The 25486-nt window shown below is 50.4% G+C and overlaps 1 protein-coding gene across 2 annotated transcripts in view; it reads right to left on the bottom strand.

The window, feature by feature from the left end:
- LOC100925158 (sodium channel protein type 5 subunit alpha) overlaps nucleotides 1-23446 on the bottom strand; it is a 124939-nt gene extending 101493 nt beyond the window's left edge. For both annotated transcript variants that reach the window (XM_031952487.1, XM_031952494.1), the window contains exons 1-4: nucleotides 23131-23446; nucleotides 19191-19309; nucleotides 4674-4763; nucleotides 1805-1933 (exon numbers count right to left, since the gene is read on the bottom strand). In XM_031952487.1, the coding sequence (XP_031808347.1) occupies nucleotides 1805-1933; nucleotides 4674-4763; nucleotides 19191-19309; nucleotides 23131-23397 (605 nt within the window). In that variant the 5' untranslated portion in view covers nucleotides 23398-23446. The remainder of the gene's footprint in view (nucleotides 1-1804; nucleotides 1934-4673; nucleotides 4764-19190; nucleotides 19310-23130) is intronic.
- Between the last annotated feature and the right edge of the window lie 2040 nt (nucleotides 23447-25486).

The following is a 25486-nucleotide window of genomic DNA, read 5'->3' as shown; positions in this document are numbered from 1 at the left end:
ATGGAACAATTTCTCTGTCTCTGAGGTTCTCTCTGTGAGTCTCGTCTCTCTCTCTCTCTCTCTCTCTCTCTCTCTCTCTCTCTCTCTGTCTCTCTGTCTCTGTCTCTGTCTCTCTCTGTCTCTCTGTCTCTGTCTCTCTCTCTCTTTTTCTCTCTCTCTGTCTCTCTCCTCTGTCTCTCTCTCTCTCCTCTCTCTCCTCTCTGTCTCTCTCTCTCTGTCTCTCTCTGTCTCTGTCTCTCTCTGTCTCTGTCTCTCTCCACCCCCCCTTGTTCCTTGGATTTTTGATCAGCAAAATGGGAATAAAGATCTTTATAGTGTTCACATATAGGACACATACAGGGTTAGGGTTAGGAGGCACTCCATAAATGGTAGCTAAGTTCGACATTTCTATATTTAAAATCCTTCTCTCATTCACACAGAATGCTGAAAGTCAAGAAGACCCGAGTTCAAATCCTGATTTGGGCATTTGGTAGCTACAAGGGCAAGTTCCTTGACCTCTTTGGGCCTCAATTTTCTCCTCTGGAAAATGGGAATATCAATACCCAGGGCAGCTACTTCACAGAATAAAGGTGAAGCTGGAATAAGGGCCTCCCCCCAAGTGCTTTGACAGCTCCAAAGCAGAACAGAACTGTGTCTGCAACTGCTGTAATTTGTCCATTCCATGATCACCCTCTGCATCATTATTATGAAGAATAATCACTGCTGTTGCTTGTCTGCGTTTTGTGCCCTTGCTCCGGATGTGAGACCCAGGAAATGGGGGAGAAGGCAGTGACGGCAGGCCCGGACACGGAGACCTCTGGGTGGGGGGGTTGCGGGGGATTTGTGAGGAAGACCGCGGCAGGCAAGTGTGGACCCGCTTGTTTCCCATAAAGGTCTCTGGTACAAGCTGATAATTCTGCAGCTCCAAATGACGTTCCCTGGGGGAGCCTGGCCCCCCACTCTGCCAGCCCCTAATCCCATTAGGAGCATTAGCACTTGAGCTGTTCTGCAGATGGTCTAAGACAGGGTGGCCCGGCCCAGGCCTGTCCCCTCCTCTCCTGGCCCAGGCCTGCCCCCTCCTCTCCCGGCCCAGGCTGGCCCCCTCCTCTCCTGGCCCGGAAGGAGCAGGGATCCTCCCGCTTTGGGCATCGGGGTTTCGCATGGCAGGATATTACAGCAAGGAGACCCACCAAGGAGCCGGCAGACTGGTTTCCAGTTCCACCTCTGCTGTGGCTACACTAGGGGAGCCGAGCCCATGGTGCCACCTTCCCGGGCTTCCATCTTCCCAGTAGAGCCGGGAAGCCCTGCCCTGCATGGTCCCGCTTCCCCCACAGATGCCAAACAAGATGCTGGATCCGTGGGAAAGCTTAAAGAGACATTCCCGCACAAAGTAGTGGGGGAGTGGGATAATTTATGTAAAGTGTTTCTCGGGCCCGAAAGCGCCACATAAATGCTAGTTGTACGGCAATTCTGGGCGCAGCTGACATAAGGGATGTGGGCATGTGTTTCTCAGAGGGATTTCCGTTTGGTTTCTTGGCTTGTAACCCGATTTCCCGTCTTTAGGAACACACGGCAGCTGGGATGGATGGAACTCTCCTCTGCTGCCCCTGTGTCTCCCACCTCATGGTGCTCTGGGGAGGTCACCGTGTCCGCCTCTGGGGTCGGGCCCATGCTCTGGGGCTCAGGCCGGGTGAACGCCCCATTCTGAGGCTGCAAACCCGGGTTTAGGGGCCAGTGATTCCAACGCAATGGCAGATGGACCCCGGCCCCCTATGGGCGTCTCAGAGGGTTTCCCAATCAAAGGGCGAGCGTTGTGGGTACTTACGCCATGACAATCACGCTGAAATCGAGCCAGTTCCATGGATCGCGGAGAAAGGTGAATGCGTTTAGACAAAATCCTCGCGCTAGTATTTTTACCAATGACTCAAAGGTATAAATGGCGGTAAAAGTGTACCTGGAGGAGAAGGGAGAAGGGTTACAGCGTGCATGGGAAGTGGAGGATGCTGGGAATGATGACTTCTTTAGGTGCAAAAAACAAGTCAGAAGGCTCAGTGAGAGCGGCTTTTCCCGAGCAGCTAAGCTAGAATGTGCCCAAGTCTCCGGGGTCTGCTAAGGGAGCAGGGACAGGGAATCGTGTACAGATAATTGCTTAAGCTCTTCGCTTCCCTTACTGTGGGCTTCAGTAGTCATTGAGCTGGTCTGGCTGTTAGTCGAGGCTCGGAAACACCGACAAGGGCTTTGGAACACTCAGACCCTGCCTTCGAACTGGGCTCCCGAGGAAGCCGTCATCCCTTCAGCTGGGACGCTAGGAGACTGGGGAAGGAACCCAGGAACGTGACTTATGGGAATTAGCGCACTGGCTCCTATTTGGATGTCAGCATTGGGCAGAGGGCCAAATCCCCAGAATCCCCTGGGGATCTCTTTATTTCAGGGTATGTGGAAATTCAACTCACTTGTGTTCATTGAACCTTTTTTGACTGCCTCCCTGCTGTGTGCCAAGAACCGTGCCGGGTACCACCATAATAAGATGACGGATCAATAATCAGATACTCCAGCACTGTTCTTGTGCCAAGGAACGGCCGCTCCGGAGGACATACCTAGAAGGCTTCCGAACCCTACAGACACCGGCGCCTTCCTTAGGGCTAGCCAGTCTCTCCAATTAGGCCCAAATCCAAAGTCTTCCCTGATGCTGGAGGCTGGCTCCCACTGACTTTGCTGAGCTGACTGAGCACCTCTCTCTCTCTCTCTCTCTCCTTCCCTCCTCTCTTTTTCCCTCTATACCCCCCTTTCTCTCCTCCGCCCTTCCTCCTTCTCTCCCCCTTCCCAGATTTCTTATAGAACTTTGTCTAGACTTCTATATGACCTGCTCACACTCTACCTTGCACAGAACCCTTATTTCCCATTTAGGCTATAAGCTCCTCGAGGGCAGGGCCTACATTGTATTGTCTTTTTTCTTTCTATTCCCATAGTCTAGAAAGGGTCTTGCACACAGCAAACGCATAATAAATGCTCATTGAATCTAATTCTGAGGGGTACAATTGTAACAGGACACGAGAAGGTGACCACTTCTCTCCCTCCCTTTGGTCATTCAGACCTCTTGGATCTGTAAGTTGGCAGGGTTTGAAAGGGTTAATGCGCTTCTTACAAGGAAGTGCTTGGCTCTCTTTCCCCTTTATGACAGGCCCGCTCTTCCAAAGCCAGGACAGTCTTTGAGTGGGGTATGATAGGGCTGGACCTTTATCTGGAGTCAGAGAATGTGGGTCCAAATCTGCTTTAACAACCCTTTTCCTTATGTGACCTGGAAAGTAGCTTCTCTCTGGGCCTCAGTTTCCCACTCTGTTAAAAGAGGGAATTGGACCCAATGATCTCTGAGCCCATTTCCAGCTTTAAATCTCTGATGCTGCTGATGTTTTATTCTCTACTATTAGGAATGGGGAATCCAAAATGGCGCATGGAAATATTTCTCACTGGAATGGCAACAACTCAATAATCAGGGAAATCCTGTTATCTTTCAGCTACTGAAGGAAGTTGGGAAGGCGATAACCCTGTAAATAGCAGGTGCCCCAAATAGTGACCAGAGCCTGCTCATGCTCTCAAATGTGTTCGTGAGGGTGGACCTCAGTCTGCATCCCAGAATGATCCATTCTCCAGTGGGTGACAAGAAGCATAATCACTCCCTGCTGGTGGTGGCTGAGCTACCAGGAGTCTGCCTCCAGAAAAACACAACTTTCAGAGGAGGCTCGGACACCTTTCTTTACAGAAAACTAGTCAGAGGCTCACAGATGCAGAGCTGGAAGCAGCCCAAGGGCACTTAGACCAGCCTCCTTGTTTTGAAAATAGGGAAATTGAGGCCCAAGGAAATTAAGGTCATATAAGTCAGTGTTATGGGTGAGATCTGAACTCAAGTCCACGATTCTAGAAGATCACATCTTTGATCTTCCCTACTCAGAGCATTGGAGGAGAGAGAAGTTTACCCAGAAGCTGGGCCACCTTCCTGAAAGCCACTTTATCACTGAAAGCTGACCTCCCTCAAAGGAGGCTATGGATGCTTAGGGAGAAACAGTTTAAATTAGGAACTGGTGGGGAAGCATGGCCTAGGATATTTTCTAAACATGTGAGGGGTACATGAGAGTTTGGGGAGAGAGAAGGGAGATTCAGCATCCTCTCTTTGTCACAGTTGGGCCTGAAATCAGGGAAATCCTGGGGAGCCATCCAACCTTCCAGTCCCCCAGAGGGCAACTCAAAGGTGGGAGGAGAATGATGGCATGCAACAGCATCCTTAAAAGGGTGGGGCAGGGGCGATCAGAAAAGGGCCACATTCTATCTTTCAAAGGAGTGAATAAATGATTGAAAAAAACATTTATTAAGCACCTTCTGTATGCTGGGCATTGTATTAAGACTAAAGGATACAAACATAGGTGAGAAAGGCAGTTCCTGTCCCTAGGGGGCTTCCATTCTAAAGACAGGAGACAGGATGCAGAGGTTCAACCATCACCTTTGCCTCTAAATGACTATGTGACTTTCAGAAAGTGAACCCCTATCTCTGGGCCTCAGTTTACCCCACATTCAGTCATTACAATGGGCCTCTCCAGATTCTGAGGACACCAGGCTCAAAGCAGCAGGAAGAGAAAGGTTTAGAAGGGAGGAAAGAAGGAGGTTCTAGGTGGAGAAAGAAAATGGAATGAGATACTTACTCAACATACTTGGTCCACGGCGGGGGCTCATGTTGTGCCATGAACACACAGTTGGTTAAAATGGTACACATGATAAACATACTGAACAGAGTAGGAGATGGGAGTTAAGGAAAAGCCAATTTTGGGAAACCGATTCCCACCACATCTTCCTCCAAGACCCCCCGGGGGGGGTCCCCTGGATCTCATCCCACGTTCCTCAGCCCTGGTTAGCTCAGCCTTTCCCATTGATTTCTGGGCTATTATCATTCCATGGAAGAATATTGTAAATTAACGATCCTCTGGCATATCAAGCTACAGTAACCAGGAAAAACTGGAACGATAATTACATTACCTGAACAAGCCGTCCATGCCCATCCCCAGCCCCAGAATCACATTAGTGCAACCCTGGAGTGTTCTTGAAAGCTGCTTAGGGTGCAAGGAGTGGCGCGGCAGGAAGTGGGGGCGAAAGGGCTGGGTGTTTACTTGCCAAGGACAGTCATTTTTAGGCCCCAGCTTGAGGACTTGGGGTAGTTTCAGGAATAGGACTTGCTATGGAAGGAAAAAGGCAAGGTCATTTTGCTTAATTTTGCCATCTTCCTGACTTTTGTTTTTATATAAAAATTTCTCTTAATCCCCATAAGCCACTGGGACACCTCCTTTCCCATACACCGTCTATTGGAATAAAGAAAAACACAAAGAGGTAGCTAGGTAGTGCAGTGGATAGAACACCAGCCCTGAAGTCAGGAGGACCTGAGTTCAAATCTGACCTCAGACACTTAATACTTCCTAGTTGTGTGGCCCTGGGCCTCACAATTTGCCTCATAAAAAGAAAAAGGAAAAAAAACACATAAGCAATAACCATAGAGGCAATAAGAATGTTTGAAAGTGAAGGGTATACCGCATTTCATACCCATAGGTCCCCACCTCTCCGTTTTCTTCCATTTTCCCAGCAAAGGGGAAGGATGGACAAGTCTTTCCAAGAGTCTTTCATGTCCTGTTTTCCAACTGAGGCAGGGTTCTCATTCAAACTTCCAGCGCAACTCTCCTCTCTCCTCCAAGGATGCCTGCAGGGACCTTTGGGGGACTCTGTGAAGGAACTGCTTATGGCTCCAAGAGCCTCTGATGAATCTATCAATCAGCAAGCATTTATTAAACACCTGCTATGTGCCTGGCACTATGCACAAAAATGGTTCTCTTGGATTCTCCTATAGCATGTTGCAGAGGCCCTGAACCCCTTCAGAGGCTCGCCCAGTGGGACCTGGTGTCCATAGGACCCCCCTTTTTCTGGAGACTAGTGGCAGAGAACCTCATGCTTTGGAAGAATCCATAGGTTAGAACGAGCCAGTCCTGGGTTCTAGAATTCTTGGATTTGGCTGAGGATGCATTGGAGAGCCTCAGGTCAGGGAAGACACCAGTATGGACAGATTGACAAGTAAGGGCCCTTGGCTCCCTGTAACCTAGGAGGGAGGGCAGGGGGAGCTCAGCACCCCAAGCCCCCCAGGAAGGCCTTCTCAGACCCAACGACTCTATTCAGACTTAGAACAGGAGAAGAGAAGGAAGGAACAAGTAAGTGCTTAGCCCCCAGCCGGTGCTTCACAACTATGCTCTCCCAAGAACCCTGAGAGAAAACTGAGGCAGACAGAGCTTAACTGATTTACCTGGGGTCACACAGCTAGTGTCTGAAGCCAGCTTTGAAATCAGGTTCTCCTGCCTCCAGGCCCACAAAAACCCACCGAATTAGCAAACTGCAGCTCTGGATTCAAATCCTGACTCTGCTACTTACTCACTGGGGGAGCTGGGACTTGGTGTCTTCCTCTGTAGAGTAAGGAGGTGGTCTGATCTCAGTCCCACAGATGCTCTGTCTTAAATAATTATTAAAATCAGATATTTGAAGTCTGGTTTAGATGCTAACAGGTTAGGTATGCCATGGGTAATTATTCCCATTTTACAGATGAGGAGACTGAGGTTTCAGAAAAGATCGACTTATGGCTAGTAAGCATCACAGGTGGGATTTGCCCCTGCATCCTCCCGAGTACAAACATAGCCTTCTCTCCCCTGTTAGAGGCTCTAATGGGACCATTCTAGAATGTGGAAGATTTGGTTTAAGTTTCCAAGATGCCCTGATGGGTTAACAATGCTGTTATGGATGAAAGGGCCACGCTGAGTCTTCCTTAGCTTGGAAACAAACAGCTTCCCCACCTAATGGACTCCGGGGTCCCAGACCTGCATTACTGGCCCCGCGCTGGATGAGTTCCCACCACGGGAGGGTCTGACCGCTCATCAGCGCGGCAGGCCTCCGAGAAGCGTCCTGCTGGGGCCGCCGGGTCTCTGCGGAGGCCCGCCGCGCACAGTCAGGTTAATCCAGCCTCCACTAGCCCGCAGAATGAGCTATTCCCAGCGGCGGGCTCCGGAGCCGGTAATTGCACTCTGAGGACCTTTTCCCTGCAAAGCCGGAGCCCCAACATTTTCCATTACCTGCCACGGCCCTCCGGCTCCTGCCGCGGGAGAGAGTGGCCTTGGAGGCTGAGGCTCAGAAATCAAATTAAAAGCAGGGGCCGGGGATTGTTTCCCGTTATTGCTCGCCCGCTATTCGACTAAATTCCTGGATTAGGGATATTAAATGCCCGACGTGGAGAAAACAAAGGATTGATTTCGGGCGGTGGAACAGATTACCTTCTCTCCGGCTCGAGGAATCTATTTTTGAAAAGATTCTGACCAGGTTGGATATAAATTCAAAACCAACCCAATCCTCCAGTAATCTTCGCGGGAGCCAAAGCCACAGAGAGCTCTGGGAACACTCATCACTCATGCCCCTGGGTCTGGGCCCGGACTGTTTTCAGGGTGCTGTGACCCCGGGTGGAATGCCCGGCAGGGACCGGACTGAGTGTTCGATCACACTGGGAGGAAGGTGAGGGAGAGCCGTGGGGTGGACGCCGAGCAAGGGGCCCACCAAGGAAGGGGCCCGCCAAGTTGGACCCATCCCACCCTCTGTTCCCAAGGCCCTGCTTCATTGACCTCCCTGCAAGAAAAGGAGTCTGGCCCTTCAGCCTCAAACATTAGCCCTGAAGACGAGGATTTTTAAGTATCCCATCAAGGCAAAAGCCAGGGAAGATCTTTATTCAAGTCCTAGTGCAGCTATTTGCAAGTCGCTGTCAGTCTGAGGGCCAAACCTCCCCATCACACCGGGCCTTAGTAAGATGGGCCCTGCTGGCTGCATCCTGGGAAAATGGCTTCAAACGCAAGACCCAGACACTTTTAAAATGTGTTCAGTATTTCCCAATTCAGTGTCTGTCACCTGCTTTAGAGAAATCCTTCAGCCTTTAGGATGCAGGAGGGTGAAGCTCTGTGTTGGTGGAGGGAATTACCTCACCTGGGAATTCTCTATGCTAACAGTCACAGACCATCTCCATAAAATGGCTACCGAAGCGCTTCTGATGGTGAGCATGAGGGTGAGCCTGGTGACCCAGGGCTCGGGAGGGTTATTCCAGGGGCCCAAGCTCTGCTGGGGCTGAGCAAGCTGGACACAATCTAGGCCCAGGGATGGGCCGGGGGCCTGCCATTTGTGAACATATTGTCTAGCTAAGTCAGAGAGAAATTTTATAAATCTTTTCTTCCTTTTATTTCTCGGCTTATCTTTTTCCTTTCTTCCTTCCTTCCCTACCCCCACCCCGTTTCTTTCTTTCTCTATTTCACTCTTTCTTTCTTTCTTTTTTGTTTCTTTCTTTGTTTCTTTCTCTTTCTCTCCCTCCCTCCCTCCCTTCCTTCCTTCCTCCCTCCCTCCTTTCTTTTCTCTCTCTCTTTCTTTCTTCCTTTCTCTTTCTCTCTCTTCCTCCCTCCCTCCCTCCCTCTTTCCCTTCCTTCCTTCCTTCCTTCCTTCCTTCCTTCCTTCCTTCCTTCCTTTCTTCCTTCCTTCCTTCCTTCCTTCCTTCCTTCCTTCCTTCCTTCCCTCCTTCCTTCTTTCCTTCCTTCCACTATAACTGCTTATAACAGCTGTCTGCTAACATACAGAAGGTTCTCCTCTGCTTTGGTAAAGGCAGTAAACACACCCTACATTTACAGGCTCTAGACCTGGACAAAAGACCTCCAACGTGGGCTCCTCCAACCTTTTCTTTTTACAAATGGGAAAACCGAGGCTCAGAGAAGCCTATCAGCACATACATCTAGAGGCAGATGGGACTTCAGAGATGATCTCATACAATTTTCTAATTCTGTAAATGGGGAAATGGGAACTCAGGGAGATCCAATGTTTCTCTCCGGGCCCCATGGTTGGCAACTGTCAGAGGCATGATTTGAATCCAGGCCCTTTGACTGTAAGTCTTCAATGAAAGTTAGCTGACTGGAGGGATTTCTGCCCCGCTGACCTCACAAATCTGCTGCTAAAGCGCCCATGAAAAGCAATTTTCTAAGTGATAAATGTCCGTGCAGGCCCGGAGCACCTGGAGTCCACAGGACTTGGCGCTCTGTAAAACATACTATGTCTATAAGTTGTACCGAGTATTTGCTTCTACATCTGTAGACACCCTTGATTGAAGGCATGAGTTACTCCCTCCCCTGGTGCAGGTTGCAATCCCTCCCTACCTCTCCGCCCCGGGGAGTTCTTGTCTATGTCTGGCCATCCCCCCAAGCACTGACTGGCTTTTTATTCCATTCTGGGCATGTGAGAGAATCCAGCACCTACTATGTGTGAGGTGACCTCACACCTACAATCATGTGATTGCGGCGCAACCACAGGGCAAAACATTTGCTCCCTCTGGGCCTCAGTTTCCCATCTGTAAAAGGAGGTCTCTGCAATCCCTTCTAGCTCTACTTTACCCTTGGTAATTTGTATTTTTCATTATGGGGCAGAGCACCGGCGTTGGAATCAGAAGTCCTGAGTTCAAATCCAGCCTCAGACTCTCATAAGCTGTGTGATCCTGGGTAAATCATTTCACCTCGTTTGCCTCAGTTATCTCATTTGTAAAATGGGCCGGCAGTGCAAATGACAGATCATTCCAGTATCTCTGCCAAGAAAACCCCCAAAGAGGTCATGAAGCAATGGCCATGACTGAAGAACATCCACAAGAAGATGAATGAGTGGTCTTACTGCACCCCTCCCCCCTCATAGAGTGTAAACTCTTGAAGGACAGGGACTGTCATTTGTGTCTTTGTATGATGTGGTATCCCCAGCACTTGGCACACAGTCGGTGCTTAATAAATGCTCGCTAAGTCGAGAGGACTGTTAAACTTTGATTTCTCCAAACTCGGGGCTTCCAAGTCCCCTCCTTTTGGGGCCGAGCTGGCCTCCCATAAGCCCAGGACAAGGGCGGTCCGGGCAGAGACAGTTCCCTGGGCGGGAAGGCCCGATCCCAGATCCCAGGCCGAGGCTGGCTCTGGCGCTCCCCGCCCCCCACATGTCCTCGAGCCGGGGCTCCCGCTGACAGAAAACGAACACCGAGCTGAGAGAGACACTCCTGGCTGTATCACACTGATAGGCGGCCGTTTCTCGGGCTCGTGTTCCCATGACCGAGGCTCTGGGCCCCACACTGGGGGAGATAAGGGCCCCTCTGGAGCAGCGGCCAGGTCCTGGCAGCTGCTCCAGCATCAGCTCCTGCTGCCTGGGGGAGGGGGGGGCTGGGAGGACAAGGGGGAGACAGCCAAGATCGACACCCTGGACGTGTCCCCAACGGCCCCGCTGGCCCTGGGCCAGCTCCCGGCCCAGCTGATGCCCTCATATGGTGTCGGGCAGGGGATCCTGGCCCAGGAGGGGCTGCCCCCTCTGCCCGCCCCCTTCCCAGGGCTCCCGATAGGGACCGGGTATTGTTGCTGCTCCTCTCCCTGGCTGCCCTGGGCGGGCCAGCTGCCTGTCCTCAGGTGCTCCCCACCCAAACGGCCCGCCCCCTTCTCCTTTCTTGCGGGATTCGCTGGCCCCCCACGTGTCCTCTCTGTCCTCAGTTTCTCTTCCGGGCCCTCCTGGCCACCACTGTCCTTTCTCCTCATGTGGAGCTCCGCTCCCATCACCCCCAGCTCAGAAACTTCTGGGGCTCCTCAGGTGGCTCAGTGCCAAAGGATGATAGACTCAGAAAAAACCCAAGTTCAGATCCTGCCCAAGACACTTGCTAGTTATGTGACTCGGGGTATCACTTAATTCTGCCTTTTCTCCTCATCTATAAAATGGGGGCAACAATAGCCTCGTCTCCCAGGTTCAGGCCCCGTTTCTGCCACTTTTTCTGTCTGTCACCTGGAGACAATGGGCCTCCCTACCGTTCCAACAGACATCCCATCCCTCCGCTAGTCTCAGCACTCATGTTTCCTTACTGCCTTTATGTAAAGGGGGAGGCCCAGAAGGGTGGGGGACTAATGGAAGGGACGCTGGGCTTGAGCCGGAGAACCTGGGCTCAGCCTCCTCCTCCCCAGATCACCTTTGCCAGCTCACTGAATCTTCATGAGCCTCGGTTTCCCCATCTGTAAAAGGGGGAGGGTCAGGGATCCAGCTTAATGAGCCTATTCTTTTTTTTCTCATGTAGCTGTTGGATTCCCCCACACTTACATCTTAGCTTCCCCAATTAGACCATGAAGTCCCGCACCTTCTCCAACTCCCACGTGCTCATGGGAGGGACAAGAGGCACCCGCTGTGGATGTCCCCCATTAATGGAGGGACCTGAGAGCCAGAATGCCCTTACTGAGCTTGGCTTGTTGACTTGGCCCCCAAGACTGGTGAGAAAACACCGTGTGTGTGTGTGTGTGTGTGTGTGTGTGTGTGTGTGGGTGTGAGAGTGTGTGTAAGTGTGTGTGTGTGAGTGTGCACTCCTATACACATCTCCGCATATATCATATATGTGGTTTTTTCAGGTAGTTTGTGCTAATTCTCCAAAACTGGCCTTATTAAGCAGAGCTCCCCCTTCTGGACCAGTTCTGCCCAGTTCTGACCTTTGCTCTTCCACAAGTTCATCCCAAGGGGCCACTGGCCCAGGGGCCTCCTTGACCTTCCCAGGATGCCTGTCGAGTCCCATGTATCAGCCCTCACTTCTTCCCTGCACTAGCTCCTCTCCCGTTGAACCCGACGTTTCCCTGCTGACCTCCCTTAAGCCAGCCTTTCCTCATCCCCTGAATGGCCTGGGTGGCCACCTACTCCCGCCCACCATCGGTCCCTGCGCTGCCCTTGGGCTGACCCTGAACTTCTGAGTGGAGACTGTGCTGTTCCATACAAAGAAGAGTTATTGCCCTGAACGGCCAGTCCTCTCTTCAAGGACATTAGTCGCCCCACCGGGCAGGACAGGAGGCTTTAAAACTGGATGAGCATCAAGAGGGGCGACCTCTCCCACCACTTTCTCTAAAGACAGATGGGGGGAGCACTGGCTTTGGAGCCACAGGTGCCGGGTTCAAATCCCAGCTCTTACATTTCCTGCCCATGACGTGTTCAGCAAGGTTGTAAACTTCTGTTGTGTGAGCTCGGAGGGCAGGGCTGTCTTTGGCTCTTTTTGTATACCTAGCACTTAGTCCAGTGCCCAGAATACAGTTGGCACTTAATAAATGTTTACTGACTGAAGTTTATGAACTGGTTACACCAGACAAGCTGGACGATGCCCACAAGCGCCAAGTCCAGGATTCTTCCAGGCTCAGATCTGGGGTTCCCTGCTGGGCGGCCCTGTTGGGACAGAGCCCCAGACAGCTGCCTCTTAAGGATGGGAAGAGCTGCTACTTACTACAGCACCTACCATGGCTGAGCAGCCCTTAGTCTAATCTCTCTTAGCCCAGCTAGTCTCATTTATCAGGAGGTTCTGGGAGAAGGGGGAAGTGACCTGGCCAGAGTCCCTGTGAGAAGCTGAACGGGACCCTCTCTCTGGGAGCCCGGACACCTCCTGACAAGGACGTGATGCTAACGGACATGGAACTTTCCTCCTTGTACCCTGAGGTTTTGTGGGTCCTCCCCCTGTCTCCCCCCCCCCCCCCCCAGGAGACATCTCTGAAATCCTCTGAGAAGTAAACAGGAAAATAGGAGGCGAGTCATGGAGCCTGCATTTTACACTCCATTTCCAGCAATGTGCTGACTGGAAAGCAGGCAAGCCCGGCTTGGTAATTGTTCGCTAATTGCTGCACACAGACATGTTTTCTCTCCCTAATTACCTCCCGAGCACCTTGAGAGTGGGGCTCCTGTTCCCTGTCCCTCTTCGTCCTCCTCTCCCTCCTCCCTTGGCCAGCTGTACCCCCTAGACCTTGGGCAGCTGGGAAGGGCAGAGCCTGGCCTGTGAGAGGGCTGAAACCCCCAGAAGCTAATCTGGGATCCAGGGTCCAGGGGCTGCCAGGACCGCCCTTAGTGGAGGGGCCACTCCAGGCTAACAAGGTTTTCCTCTGGGGGGGCCTCATCATTGAAAGTCCTTAGGGCCATGGTTCTGAAGACAAGGGTCCCACAAAAACAGGGCCTCCACTGGGTGACTGGCTAGGCCTGGCCTGTTGGGCCCCCCTTCCTCGCGCCTTCCCTCCGGCAGCTGTGGTTCAGTTAGTCCCATGAGTCTCCAGAGTCCTTCCTGGGGGCTCCCTGGGGGTGGGGGGACCACCAGGGCGATCTGCAGGCCCGGGATTCTGGACTCCTCCCACCTCTGCCTGCCTTAACCTCAGAGGGCCCTGGCAGGAGCTCAGCAGGAATCCTGGGGCAGCTACTGCCTGAAGCTGTGTTCCCGAGGGGGGCTCTGTGTACTCTCAGCAGCCCTGGGTTGGTTAGAAACGTGGATGAGAGAGCTCTCAGGAGCTCCAGGTAATGGGGAGAAGGATGGCCTAGTGTGAGGCTGCTCCCCTGGAGGCAGTGCGGGGAGGAACGGGAACCAGGCTAGCTCCCCTTGTTACAGAGCAACGAGCCTCCTCCTCCTCCTCCTCCTCCTCCTCCTCCTCCTCCTCCTCCTCCTCCTCCTCCTCCTCCTCCTCCTCTGTGAAGTGAGAGAGATGCCTTCACTGCCTGGCTTCCTGGGGTTGTGGTGAGACCCACAGAAAATGGCAAATGGCCGGAGAGAGCCAGGGAGTCTTTAAATGCTCGGTGAACGTCAGCTGCGATTATTATTAGCCATGACTCCATTCCAGGCTGACATTCCCTTCCAGTCGAGAAACCCCCACCTGTGGATCCTCTCTGGAGCTTCCCTGACAATAACACCATGAGCCTGAAAAGGGATGGATAATAACACCACAAGCCCTGAAAAGGGATGGACAATAACACCACAAGCCTGAAAAGGGATGGATAATAACACCATGAGCCCTGAGAGGTGGTAAAAGCACAGATGTGGAGCTGGAAGGGACCTGAGACTAAAGTCCTTTACAGAGAGGGAAATCAAGGCATAGAAAAGTTAAATCAACTGCTTACGGTCACAAGGCCCTCTGACTCAAAAATCCAGGGCCTTTTCTATGATATTGAGCCATTTCTCAGAGAATGCTGGACCGAAAGTCCATACTCAACCAGCCTATCAGTCAACAAGTTCTTATCAAGTGCTAACTATGTGCTGGGGATACAAGAATGAAACAGTCCCCGTTCTTGAGAAACTTACAATTTATCAAGGAAGATAACATGTATGTACATGGATATACCAGATAGAAATGCAATAAATGATGAAGATTAGGAGTTAAATCCCACTCCCAGCATTTTCTAGTTTTGTGAACGCCAGTGTTCTCATCTGTAAAATGGGGATAAAAATTTCCGTAGCACTTACCGCATCAAGAGATAGCAGAGGGAGCAAAGGATCTGGTCCTGGAGTCAGGAAGAGTAGACCTTGAATTCTCTCTTAGCCACTTCTTAACTGTGTGACTCTAAGAAACTCGCTTTATAGAGAGTTTAAGCTCTGTTATCCCAAACAAATCTCAAAAACTATAAATGCTAAGCAGCTTCCAACTCCAACAGGAAAGAAGAAGGAATGAGCATTTATTAAGTACCACAATGCACTGTGCTATGACCTTCACAAATATCACCTCGTGCTTTCCTCATAACAACCCTGGGGAGGAAAAAGCTATGTTCACCCCCATTTTATAAGTAAAAGTGAGACCTATAGAAGTGAAATAATCTGCCTGATTTGTGTCTACAGCTGGATCTGAATTCGGGGCTTCTTAATTCCAGGCGCAGTCCAGGGCTCTAGCTACAGCATCACCCAGATGCCTGTCATCAGTGCTGTATCTTTCCTGAGGTTCCCTATGTAGATAAAATCACAGATCTGATAAAAAGAATCTATCTCAGAGCATTGTTGTGGGCTATAGTTAGCACTTAATTCAGTGCCTGGCAAACAGCAGGCACTTAATCAATGCTTACTGATAGTCTGATTGACCAGGCACAAATAGGAAAATGAAACATTTGCAACTTTAAACCGTTTTCTAAACACCAGCTATTACTAGGATCTCCAAGGAAGTTCTCTATCACTGCCCTTGGAAGGATTAAGAGATTGCTGGATTTCTTTTAATCCAGAGAGTAACCAGGGCAGGTGAACTGGGCTTTGTCCCAGGGCACCAAAACTGAGAAGGCACAAAGAGAACCAGTCAAAAGTTCTTTGGTTTGCTGGCTATTCAATTCACCTCTCCTGGCCTCGGCCCCCTTGGCAGCTTCTGATATCCTTTGGAGCTCTCAATCTGGGATCCTCTGATGTATTTAATCTTGCCTCTGATGACCTGTGTGACCCATCTGTAAATGGGAAGGGGGAGGTTGGATTAGAGGACCTCTAAGGAGTCTCTGATGCTCCGGGTCCAGGCCCTCCTTTAACACAAGGAAAAACTCAAGGGAGAGACCAGAGCTGGCCCTGCTTGATCACACCCATCTATGGAACCATTAGACAAATTAATTCCCTTTCCACTCAACTGAATTCGTCTTAATTACTACTGCGGGTGGGGTTTTCTCCTCATGATCTGCTGATCCATTCCAGGGCCCATTTCAAGCTGCATGTCCCAAGAACCCCAATCCATGTGCCCAGGAACTTGGCTCCCAATAATGGTCAAGAAAGACATCCAATGCTTCCCAGTTGTTGGGGAACAGGGAGGCAAGAAAGGAGGCAGAGCTGGAACTGGCAGGGAGCTCTCAGAGTCCGCCTCTCGATTTACAAATGAGGAAACTGAGACCTAGACAGCTGGGAGAGAACCAGGATCTGAAGCCAGGACCTTTAACCCAAACGCTTTCTTTCTTCTCCGCTATATCACCTCCTTGGCGTGGCCCGAGTCAAGGCCAAAGGCCAAATTTTACATTTTAGGTCGATTTTGGCCAAGGCCAAAGCCCTGGGAAGCTGGAGCTCCTCCCAGGGCTGCTGGTGCCCACCCCAAGACACATCCCATCCTCAGTGGCCAGAAGGACTGGAGAAGCCCCGGGAAACAGAGGAAGGGCAGCCATGGAGTCTATAGGAAAACTCCCGGGTCTGACAATTCCTGGAACGTGATGAATATTCAACTGATCTGTCAATATTGGTGGAGGCTGCAGGAGAACACTGGCTAATTACTTCAATAAGGGCGATCTCTCTGCAGCTGTTTAACCAGAGCCTGGTTTCTGTTGGAAACAGCCGGGCGGGCGAGCTCCCTGGGGCTCTCTAGAGTTCAGCAGTTCTGGTCCTCTCGAGACTCAGCAGGGGCACGATGAGCGAGTAAGTGGCCTTTCTAGAGTTCTTCAAGAGGCAGGGAGGATGAGGGCTGGCTTCACAAAGAACTGGGGTCGGCGCTACTACTTCCCTTGCCTGATGGCCTGGGCTCAGTCAGCCAGCTCCACCACAATCCACCATACTCCCACAGGGAGTGACATGTCTAAGGTCACCTGGTTAGCAACAGGGACGGGACTTGACCAGGTCCTGACTCCCAAACCAGGGCTCTCTCTCCCCTGAACCCTGCTGGCTTTAGTACGTCAATTCCCCCTCCAAGCCTATGGAGGGGCTGGACCAGGTCTTAAAGGTCCCTTCCAATTCTATAATCCAGCACCTTTCAATCTCTCTTCTTGCTTTATACATTCTGGGCAAAGCCACTGAGCCTCTCTGATCCCAAGGGAACTGTCCCCTAACTATAAATCACCCATGAGTTCCTGATCTGCCTCAGCATATAGAGGAATAGAGGAAGGGAGTATTCACTCCAAGAGTTCCCTACACAAGGAAATCACAGATCTGGCCAAAAAAATAAGAATTAAAAAAAAATTAGAGCCCGTTAAGGTTTTGCAAGTGCTTCTTAGAGCCAGCAGCAGTGACCAGTGAGCGCTTCCACTGCACCAGCTCCCTGCCAAGTGGGGGTTTTGCTGGGTGCGAGCATGGAATAATCACCATGATGAATCATGAGAAGAATTGACATTTCTCTGGTACATCCATTTTAAACTAGGTAAATTTTAGCAAATGCTTTCTGGCCTAAGCGGCACATGGGGAGGGCTAAGGTGCTCAAGGAGCTCAGTGGTGCTACCGGGCCCTGGACCATACTTTGGTCTGGGAGGGGCTGCTCAGCCCTGGGAATGGCCTGGCCAAGCCTGCTCTGATTACTCCTCCCCCCAGCAGGGATACAAGAAGCTGGGCCCAGCTCTCATCCTCAAAGGAGAAATCTCTCTCTCTCTCTCTCTCTCTCTCTCTCTCTCTCTCTCTCTCTCTCTCACACACACACACACACACACACACACACACACACACACAGGAGCTCCCCAGAGAAGGCAAAGTGGCCCAGCGTTCTCAGCAGACTGATCAGCCAGCACTGGAAGCCGGAGGTGAAAGCCTTGCTATGTCTGCCATCCCCCCTCCCAGGGAGGTGAGATTGGGTTACAAGCAAGCCCGAGGGCAGGCTGACAGAGAATAGAAGTCACACAAAAGGCTAGCTCCAGGGAGGGATGTGAGAGGGGGAGAGGGCAGCCCCCTGCTTTGTCTCACTGACAGGCCTCCCTAGTAGGGGCTGATTGGCTGAATGTTGAACAGCCTCCAGTCCTCTGTGGCACCAGCTGGTGGAATGACCTCCTTCTCCCCCTCCAGCTGTCTCTCTGAGTCACTGCCTTGCCACCAGCCACCCTGGGCACTCCCCAACTCCCTGGGCCTTGCCCCCGACAAAGGGTAGGGATCCTTTGGCTCTGCGAATAGAGGGGGTGCAACCATGGGCAGGATGAGGATGGGGTGTCTGGGCATCATATGCTTAGAAAAACTTGGTGTAGTTTTCCATGTTTGGGAAACTACCTTAGGAATGGGGCGGGGAGGAAAAAAGATTGCTAGCCCCAGCAGTTAGGGAGTGCTAATTTGTGCCTGTTGGAAGCATGGGGAATCTCTGGGTCAGGCACACCAAGAAGGTGGAATGGAATCAAAACCAGAACAGGCTCCTCACCTAGTTTTCCTGGATCTCACTTTTCTTGGACCTCAGTCTTCCCATCTGTAAGGTGAAGGACTTGGGACTCCATAGTTGCTCAAGTTTCCTCCAAATTTAAATCTAAGCTCCTCTGACCCAGAGAAAACCGCCTCCACATTGATATTCCATAACCCTTTTCTTCACTACTGTCCCAGCACAACCCATATAACCTCCCAGCCTTGACCATCTGAGATTTTCTTGAAGATCTCTCGGGAGGAGGAACCTGTGGCTAGACACTCTTTCCGCACTGAGAATGAGAGTGGAATTGAATCGTCGGGAAGTTTTTCTTTCAAATTCCAAGATTTCTCGGCAATTTTCACCTACTGCGGTGAGATCTGGCCAAGTAGAAGGCTAATCCTTTCCCATGACAGACCCTCAAAATACTTCAACACAGTTCTCCTGCCCCACTTAGTTTTCGCTACTTCAAGCTAACGTTCCCACTTCTTTGAGCCAATACTAGCATGGTCTGATCTCCAGGCCCCTACAATTCTAATAACCTTCCTTTGGACACTTTCGAGATTATTAAGGTCCTTCCTAAAAGGGAGCATACAGAAGTGAGTGTAGTACTCAGGTGTGTATCATCTGATAAGGGCAGAGTCTAGCAGACCTAGACTGTTAGCTTTTTCTGGATGCTGAATTACACCACCTTGCCATCCACTGACAAACCCACATTAATTTTACACCAACAGTTATTCAGCTATTCCTCCCCAATCTTGTATTTTACAATTGATTATTTGGACCTACGCACTGGACTTTACATTTTTACCCCTACTATATTTGGTGTTATTATTAGCCTCCTATGAGCCATCACAACATAGTGGAAAGAGGGATGGCTTTAGAGTCAGGAAGTTCTAAGTTCAAATTCTGCCTCTCACACGTTCTAGCCACATGGCCACTGGCAAGTCGCTTAACTGTTCATTGTTCTAGACAACTGTCTAAGACAACCTGAAATACTCAAGTTGCTGATCTAAGTAAGTAGAGGAAGTTTTCACATTTGATGTGATGAAATCATAGATCTAGGGCACATCCCCACATCCTTTGGGTTAACATCAAATAAGTTTGGGGGAGCTCTTGGGAAGCTGGGAGGGCTGCCCCCATCTTATCCAGAAGCATGCAGGTGGCCCCTGGCTTTCCAGCTGATCTCTCATTGCAGCCCCCAGCCCCCTCCCCAACAAGCAGCAGCAACATGTGCAGAGCCCCACCATCCCACCTCATTTCTAGATGAGTCTCTGCCCCCAAAGGCACTGAAAAGGATATGAATGAACCAAAATTTTTACTGCTGCTCTCCGGATGGGGTGGAAGGGGCTGAGGATGTACAAGGCATTTGTGGCACTAAATCGGAAGATGGTTTTCCCTTTGTTCAGTACGATGAAGGTCTGTGGATAAAGAGAGAAACATGGCAGAGAATAGGTTACAAAGCAGTCAGTTACCCTTGGATCCCAGTTTTAGAGCTGAGAAAAGTGGGAGCCCCCTGAAACAGGAGAGGCTGGGGCAGGGCCCTGAGGGAGCCTCAGTAGAAGGCTGGAGAGCTGGTGGAGAGGTAATGGAAGGTACGCCGGGGGAGGCAAGAGAATAGAAGGGACTGCCCTTCTGGATGGTCCCTCAGCTCTAAGAGAAACAGCTCTAGAATTGATCCACAGAGTCCATTTAATCTATCCCATTCATTTTACAGAAGAGGAAACTGAGGCCCAGGGATGATCAATGATCTGCTTCAGGTCACACAGGTAAGGTGCTTTAGAGACATGGTTCTAAACCATGAGTCTCTACTTCTCAAGTTAGTGCTCTTTCTAATGTACCACACTGCCTCCTCCCTGAACAGCTAATTCCAGTACCAAGGCACTGCCTCAAAGCTGGGGCTGAGCTTGAGGTATCCTCCAAGCGGGGGGTCGCTATGGACCTCTGGCCCTCATTTTCTCTCTCCTCATTTGATTCTGCCTAGCTGAGTAGGGATAAGTGAGAAGGAAGGTACAGAAGACTCAGAGGGAGAAATAATAGCCCTAGAGCACAAACTAGCTCTAAGCTGGAGCTTGGCCAAACCCAGAGAGGGTCTCCAGTTCCCAGGTGGTGCAAATCACACACAAATGATATGCAACTTTTAGGCAAAGATGCTCAGATCCCTGGGCCCATCAGCTCGCTCCCTAGGCTGCTGTGAAGACTATGCCAAATGATGGACAACTCGGTGAAGGCCGAGGGGTCTCGGGATGGGCCAGTCTCATCTCTCTTTAAGGAAGACTTAAGAAATTTCTCTCTTGGTTTTCTTCAGGTCACCCTCTCCCCCCTTTCCCCTGCACTCTGCCAGGTGGAGGCCAGAAATGTGTCTGAGACTCATGGCAGCCCTGGAGATGCTACCCACCATGGTGGTCTTGGGATCAGGAATCCTACTCTGACAATGACTGCCTGTGTGATTCTGGGAAAGGCACTTAATCTCTGTCTGCCTCAGTTTCCTTATCTGTAAAAAGGGGGACTGGACTAGATCAGAGATCTAAAATAGCCTCAGGGTACATATAGTCCTGAAGGCTCCCAAGTGCAGACCAATGAAATGGTAAACTGGAAATAGGAATGGGAAATACGTAATGAAATTAAAAAAAATAAATCATAGACAATATCAATAAGTCGGCCCATGGCCCATATGGATCCTTCTGAGTGCTTTAGGATGCTCTTCCTTCTATCCTTAATTCTATTTGAGGACTGGGAGATCCCAAGTACCCTCCATCTCTAACGTCTGATCTTTCTGCTCATGAATAATATCAGAGCCCTTAACCAGGGCTGACCCTGATCCTAAGCTTGATTTCAACCAACCCCATCCATGATATAGACCAAGTCTCCAGACCAGCTTTTCACCCAGTTCCTTTACCCCGAGTTACTGCTATTTCCCAGGATGCTCCTTTGGAACCTTCCTCCAAGGCTAATTCTGTGGATGCCCACGGAAAGGCCCATAATCCCCCACTTCCACAGCTCAGATATTCATAGCAGGAGGAGAGTCAGCAGGGAGTGGCTGTAAGTGCACACTATGCACACACTTATGCACCCACACACACATACAGACATGCTTACACACACCACTATGGACACACTCATGCTCACACACACACACACACACACACACACATACATTCATACCCCCACATATGCACACCCACACCACACACTAACATACCACACATGTTCATACATCACACACAGATATACATATGCACACACATTTACCCCCCACAAATACACACACACACACACACACACACACACACACACACACACTTTCACTCACTCCAGGTCAGTTCCCACCAAAAAAGTCAATGACATGTACTTTGATGTTAGACTGAACTGAGTTCAAATCCACCTCTGTTAATATAGCTGTGTGATGTAATGTCTGTGTGACCTTGGGTAAGTCCCATTGGTCTCAGTTTCCTCATCTAAAATGAGGGGGGTGTTGGACTAGATTGCTGCTGAAGTCCCTTTGAGCTCTGACTTGGATCTTCTGACCCAGAGTCCCTTAACCTCCTCCATTTCCTCTTGTATAGAATAAGTGGAGGAGGGGAGGGAGGATCGAGGTCCTTTGCACTTTGAGGTCTGCCTCCCTCACTGCTGACCTCCAGGGCCCAGCCCTTCTTGGGAACAGGCCTGCTACCCATGCAAATCTCGTTTCCTCCTCAGGGAGGTGGCCGGATGCTGGGCCAGGCCGCAGGGCAGAGCCGGTCCGAGGGGGGAGCAAGCTGCCTACACTCCCCACTGGGGCACAGGCCCCAAATGCGGGAAGAGCCCCGGGGAGCCCTGCCGCCAACTTCCAGGGCAGGCTCAGGAGGCCCCACCTGCAGGTGAGCCAGGGACCGCAGGGAATGCTGCTCAGGGCCGTTTGATTCGAGGGAGCCCAGGAGGAGGAGCAGCTAAGGAAGCTGAGGCTAAGGGGTTGGCAGTAGAGTCAAGAGGGTCCTAGGGATCGATGCTCTGCCCAAGAGCAAGCAGATTCCCCCTCCTCCCCAGAATGGCGCTATCCCAGAGCCATGAGATGGATCTGACCTGGGCTGGCCCCAAACCATTGGGCCGCTAAGGTCAGAGCACCAGCAGCTCCTCTGACCAGCCCAGGGGGCACAGAGTTGCTTCTTGGCTTCCGCTCAGGTCTCCACACCCATGTAAGGGAACCATGACTCCAGACGATCCCCATGTCCCACAGCATCCCAAGGCATGGGGGCCTCAGAAGGGCCAGTTTCCCTGCCACCTCCTGCTATCTCCATCATTCTATGGAGCGTTTGGACCATGTAAATGCTTCTTCCCTACCTTTCTTTCTTTCTGGCATATAGTAGGTACCATATAAATGCTTCTTCCCTACCTTTCTTTCTTTCTGGCATATAGTAAGTACCATATAAATGCTTCTTCCCTACCTTTCTTTCTTTCTGGGGTAGAAAAGAACTGAGTTTAAATCTTGCCTCACACATTTGCTAGCAATGTAGGTCACCAAACCTCTGTCTGCCTCAGTTTCCTTAACTGTAAAACAAGGATAATAATAGCTGAGGGCAGCAGAAAAACCAGTGAGTGCATTGAGTGTGCAGAGCCAGTCTGCTGAGGGAACCAAGGGGCAAGTGAAGGGGGACCGTGGGGCAAGCGAAGGGGTGCTGATGGCCCAAGAGTAGGGAGAAAGACACGGGCTAGGGAGGCAGGAAGTCACGAATCCAAATCCCATCAAAAATGAAGAATAGAAAGAAAACAAAGGGGGGAACCTTAAAGGCCATTCGTCGGGCTACACCTCATTTTACAGAAGACTTTCTTACTGAAAGTCACAGAGACAGAATGGGAATGTGCACTGAGGCCTTGGGGCTACAGACCCAGCCGGCTTTGCTCTGTCCCTCAATCACAGGTTCCTTTCTTATTCAGGGATTGTCTGGGACTCCAGAAGGGAAAGCTTGCCCAGGATTAGAGCCTGGCTGTGGGTAACCACTCTACGCCCTGTAAGTTAAGATGACGGATGGATGGTTTGTCTTGAAATTTCCCGTGTTTAATAACAGTTCCCAGATTAATACCAAACTGTCAGCCTCACTTTGTGTCGCCTTTCACCCTGGAACCTGGAAGTGATGATTAGAACAGAGATCACTCGGGGCCCCCTCTTGCCAGCTCACTGACAGAACCTCGCACCCACACCCCTCCCGAGGATTGGAAGCCTTTCCCATCCAGGGAGTTCATGGGCTCCCGGGCCTCGGTTAACCTTTTGGGTGCTGTAGAAAGGGTCCAAGTCCTCCAGGGGCTCCCCGATGAGGTCCCGAGGCGGATTGCCATAGAGGTCGGGCAGCTTCTTGGACGCCTGCAGGTCCAGCTGGGGCCGCGGCTTCTCCTCCTCGGTCGGGGTCTCTCGGCTCTCCTGCGTGACGCTCCGGGCCTGCTTCTCTGCGATCTGCTTCTCAATGGCTGCCAGAGATTCGCGAGTGAACCGGCGGAAGCTGTTGGCGCCCCGAGGTAACAAGAAGTTTGCCATCTTTTCATCCTGCTTTCTAGGTGCAGGCCTCCAGTTCCCCTGGTAGGAGCAGCTGGAAAAGACAAACAGTCCCACAGTAAGCATCGGTTAACACAGACCCGCCCCGTCCCCGACACTGGGCATAGGCACGAGAGCTGGACCGGGGCTAGGCAGGGAACTTCCGGATAGGGAAGCTCCTTCCGGGTATTAGGTCGGTGCCTCATCTACAACCTGAAGGATCCCTGTGGGAACATTTGGACAGATGCACAAATCTGTGTCAGCAATCTGAGGGATAGGGACAAAGACTGGACTGATGATTTCACTTTACAAGGCAGCTGGGTGGCTCAGTGGATAGAACACCAATCCTGAGTTCAGGAAGACCTGTATTCAAATCCAGCCCCACACACTTACTGACTGTGTGCCCGGGCAAGTCACTTACCCATGTTTACCTTGGTTTCCTATACCATAATATGGAGATAATAACATCACCCACCCCTGGAGTTATGAGGCTAAATGAGATATTTGGTTTTAAAAATCTTTTTAAAAATCATATTTAATGAAAGCACTTTCTTCTGGGGATCAAACAACATAATATTTTATTTTATTTTGGATAAAGCTTTTTATTTTCAAAATACACACAAAGATTGTTTTCAGCATTCACCTTTGAAAAAACCTTGGGTTCCAAATGTCTTCTCCCTCCTTTCTTCCATCCCTCCCCCAGAGAACAACTAATCCAGAATATGTTAAACATGTGCAAATCTCCCAAACATATTCCCACAATTATCGTGCTGCAGGAGAAAATCAGGTCAAAAAGGGGAAAAAATGAGGAAGAAAAAAAAGCAAGCAAACAACAACAAAACTGGTGAAAATCCGGTGTTGTGATCCACAGTCCCCCTAGTCCCTAGTCCCCTCCTTCTCCCCCCCCCCACCCCCCACCGGGCAGATGGCTCTCTCCATCACAAGTCTATTGGAATTGGCCTGAATCACTTCATCAAATGAGCTATTTGTAAAGCACTTACACCATGCCTGGCATATAGTAGGTACCATATAAATGCTTCTTCCCTACTATTCAGGAAAGAACTGAGTTTAACTCTTGTCTCACACATTTGTTAGCAATGTAGGTCACCAAACCTCTGTCTGCCTCAGTTTCCTTAACTGTAAAAGTAGGATAATAATAGCACTTCTATTGCAGAGCTCTGTGAAGATCAAAGATAATATTTGTAAATATGCTTTCCACAGGATCTGGCCCTATATAAAGGATTATTCTTTTCCCGGCCATAATATCAAAGATCATTTAGCCCTCGCCCTCATTTTCCAGTTAAGTGAAAAGAACTGTCCAGAGTCTAGGAAGAAGTAAGTAGCAGAGTCAGAATTTGAACCCAGGGCCTCTACTTCCAAATCCATCATCCCACACTGCCTCCAGTAATTTAGCACTCCTCTACTTTTCTACCTTTAGGCTCTCACCTAGAGATCTTTTCAAATTACTTTTCTTAACATCCTCTTTATTCCAGGCAAACATGTCCGATTATTGTTTCTGTATACGACATTCCCATCGCCATGCCTTTGGGTAGGCAGTTCCTCCAAGCTTACACTGCTGCCTCTAGCCTCTAGACAATCTTCCTGCAGTGTTACTTTCCCTCTTGAAATGATACTTTGTATCACTGCTGCTTCTAGGCATCAGTCCTGAGCAGAGTTCAGGGGCCTTCCCCATTGTTACTATTAATTTCTTATAATGATACTTTGTATCACTGCTGCTTTTAGGCATCAGCCCTTCTGACCACAGTTCATTAGTTACTATTATTTCCTTCTTAAAATGATACTTTGTATAACTCAATATATACTTTGTATTTATTTCTCTTGCCATGCTGTGTCCTCCAGTAAAAAGGAAGCTTCTCAAGGGCAGGAAATGCTTTCTTTGTCTCCTAAGTGACTAGTACAGCAAACTGCCCTCTGGTCAACTGACCCGAAGAGTTTTGGAAGGGTCAGACCACTTAGGAGCTAATGAAGGGAAAAGAGCTTTGAAAAGTCTCCAGCCCCATCTACCAAACACTGGGCAGCCCATTTACTAAGCCCCTGGAGGCCCACATGGGCATTTTTAGAAAGACTTGCC

This window comes from Sarcophilus harrisii, chromosome 1 (genome assembly GCF_902635505.1).
Source record: "Sarcophilus harrisii chromosome 1, mSarHar1.11, whole genome shotgun sequence".
NCBI classification, from domain to species: domain Eukaryota; kingdom Metazoa; phylum Chordata; class Mammalia; order Dasyuromorphia; family Dasyuridae; genus Sarcophilus; species Sarcophilus harrisii.
Note: the sequence above shows the minus strand (reverse complement) of the source record. Positions and strands in the feature narration are given on the sequence as shown.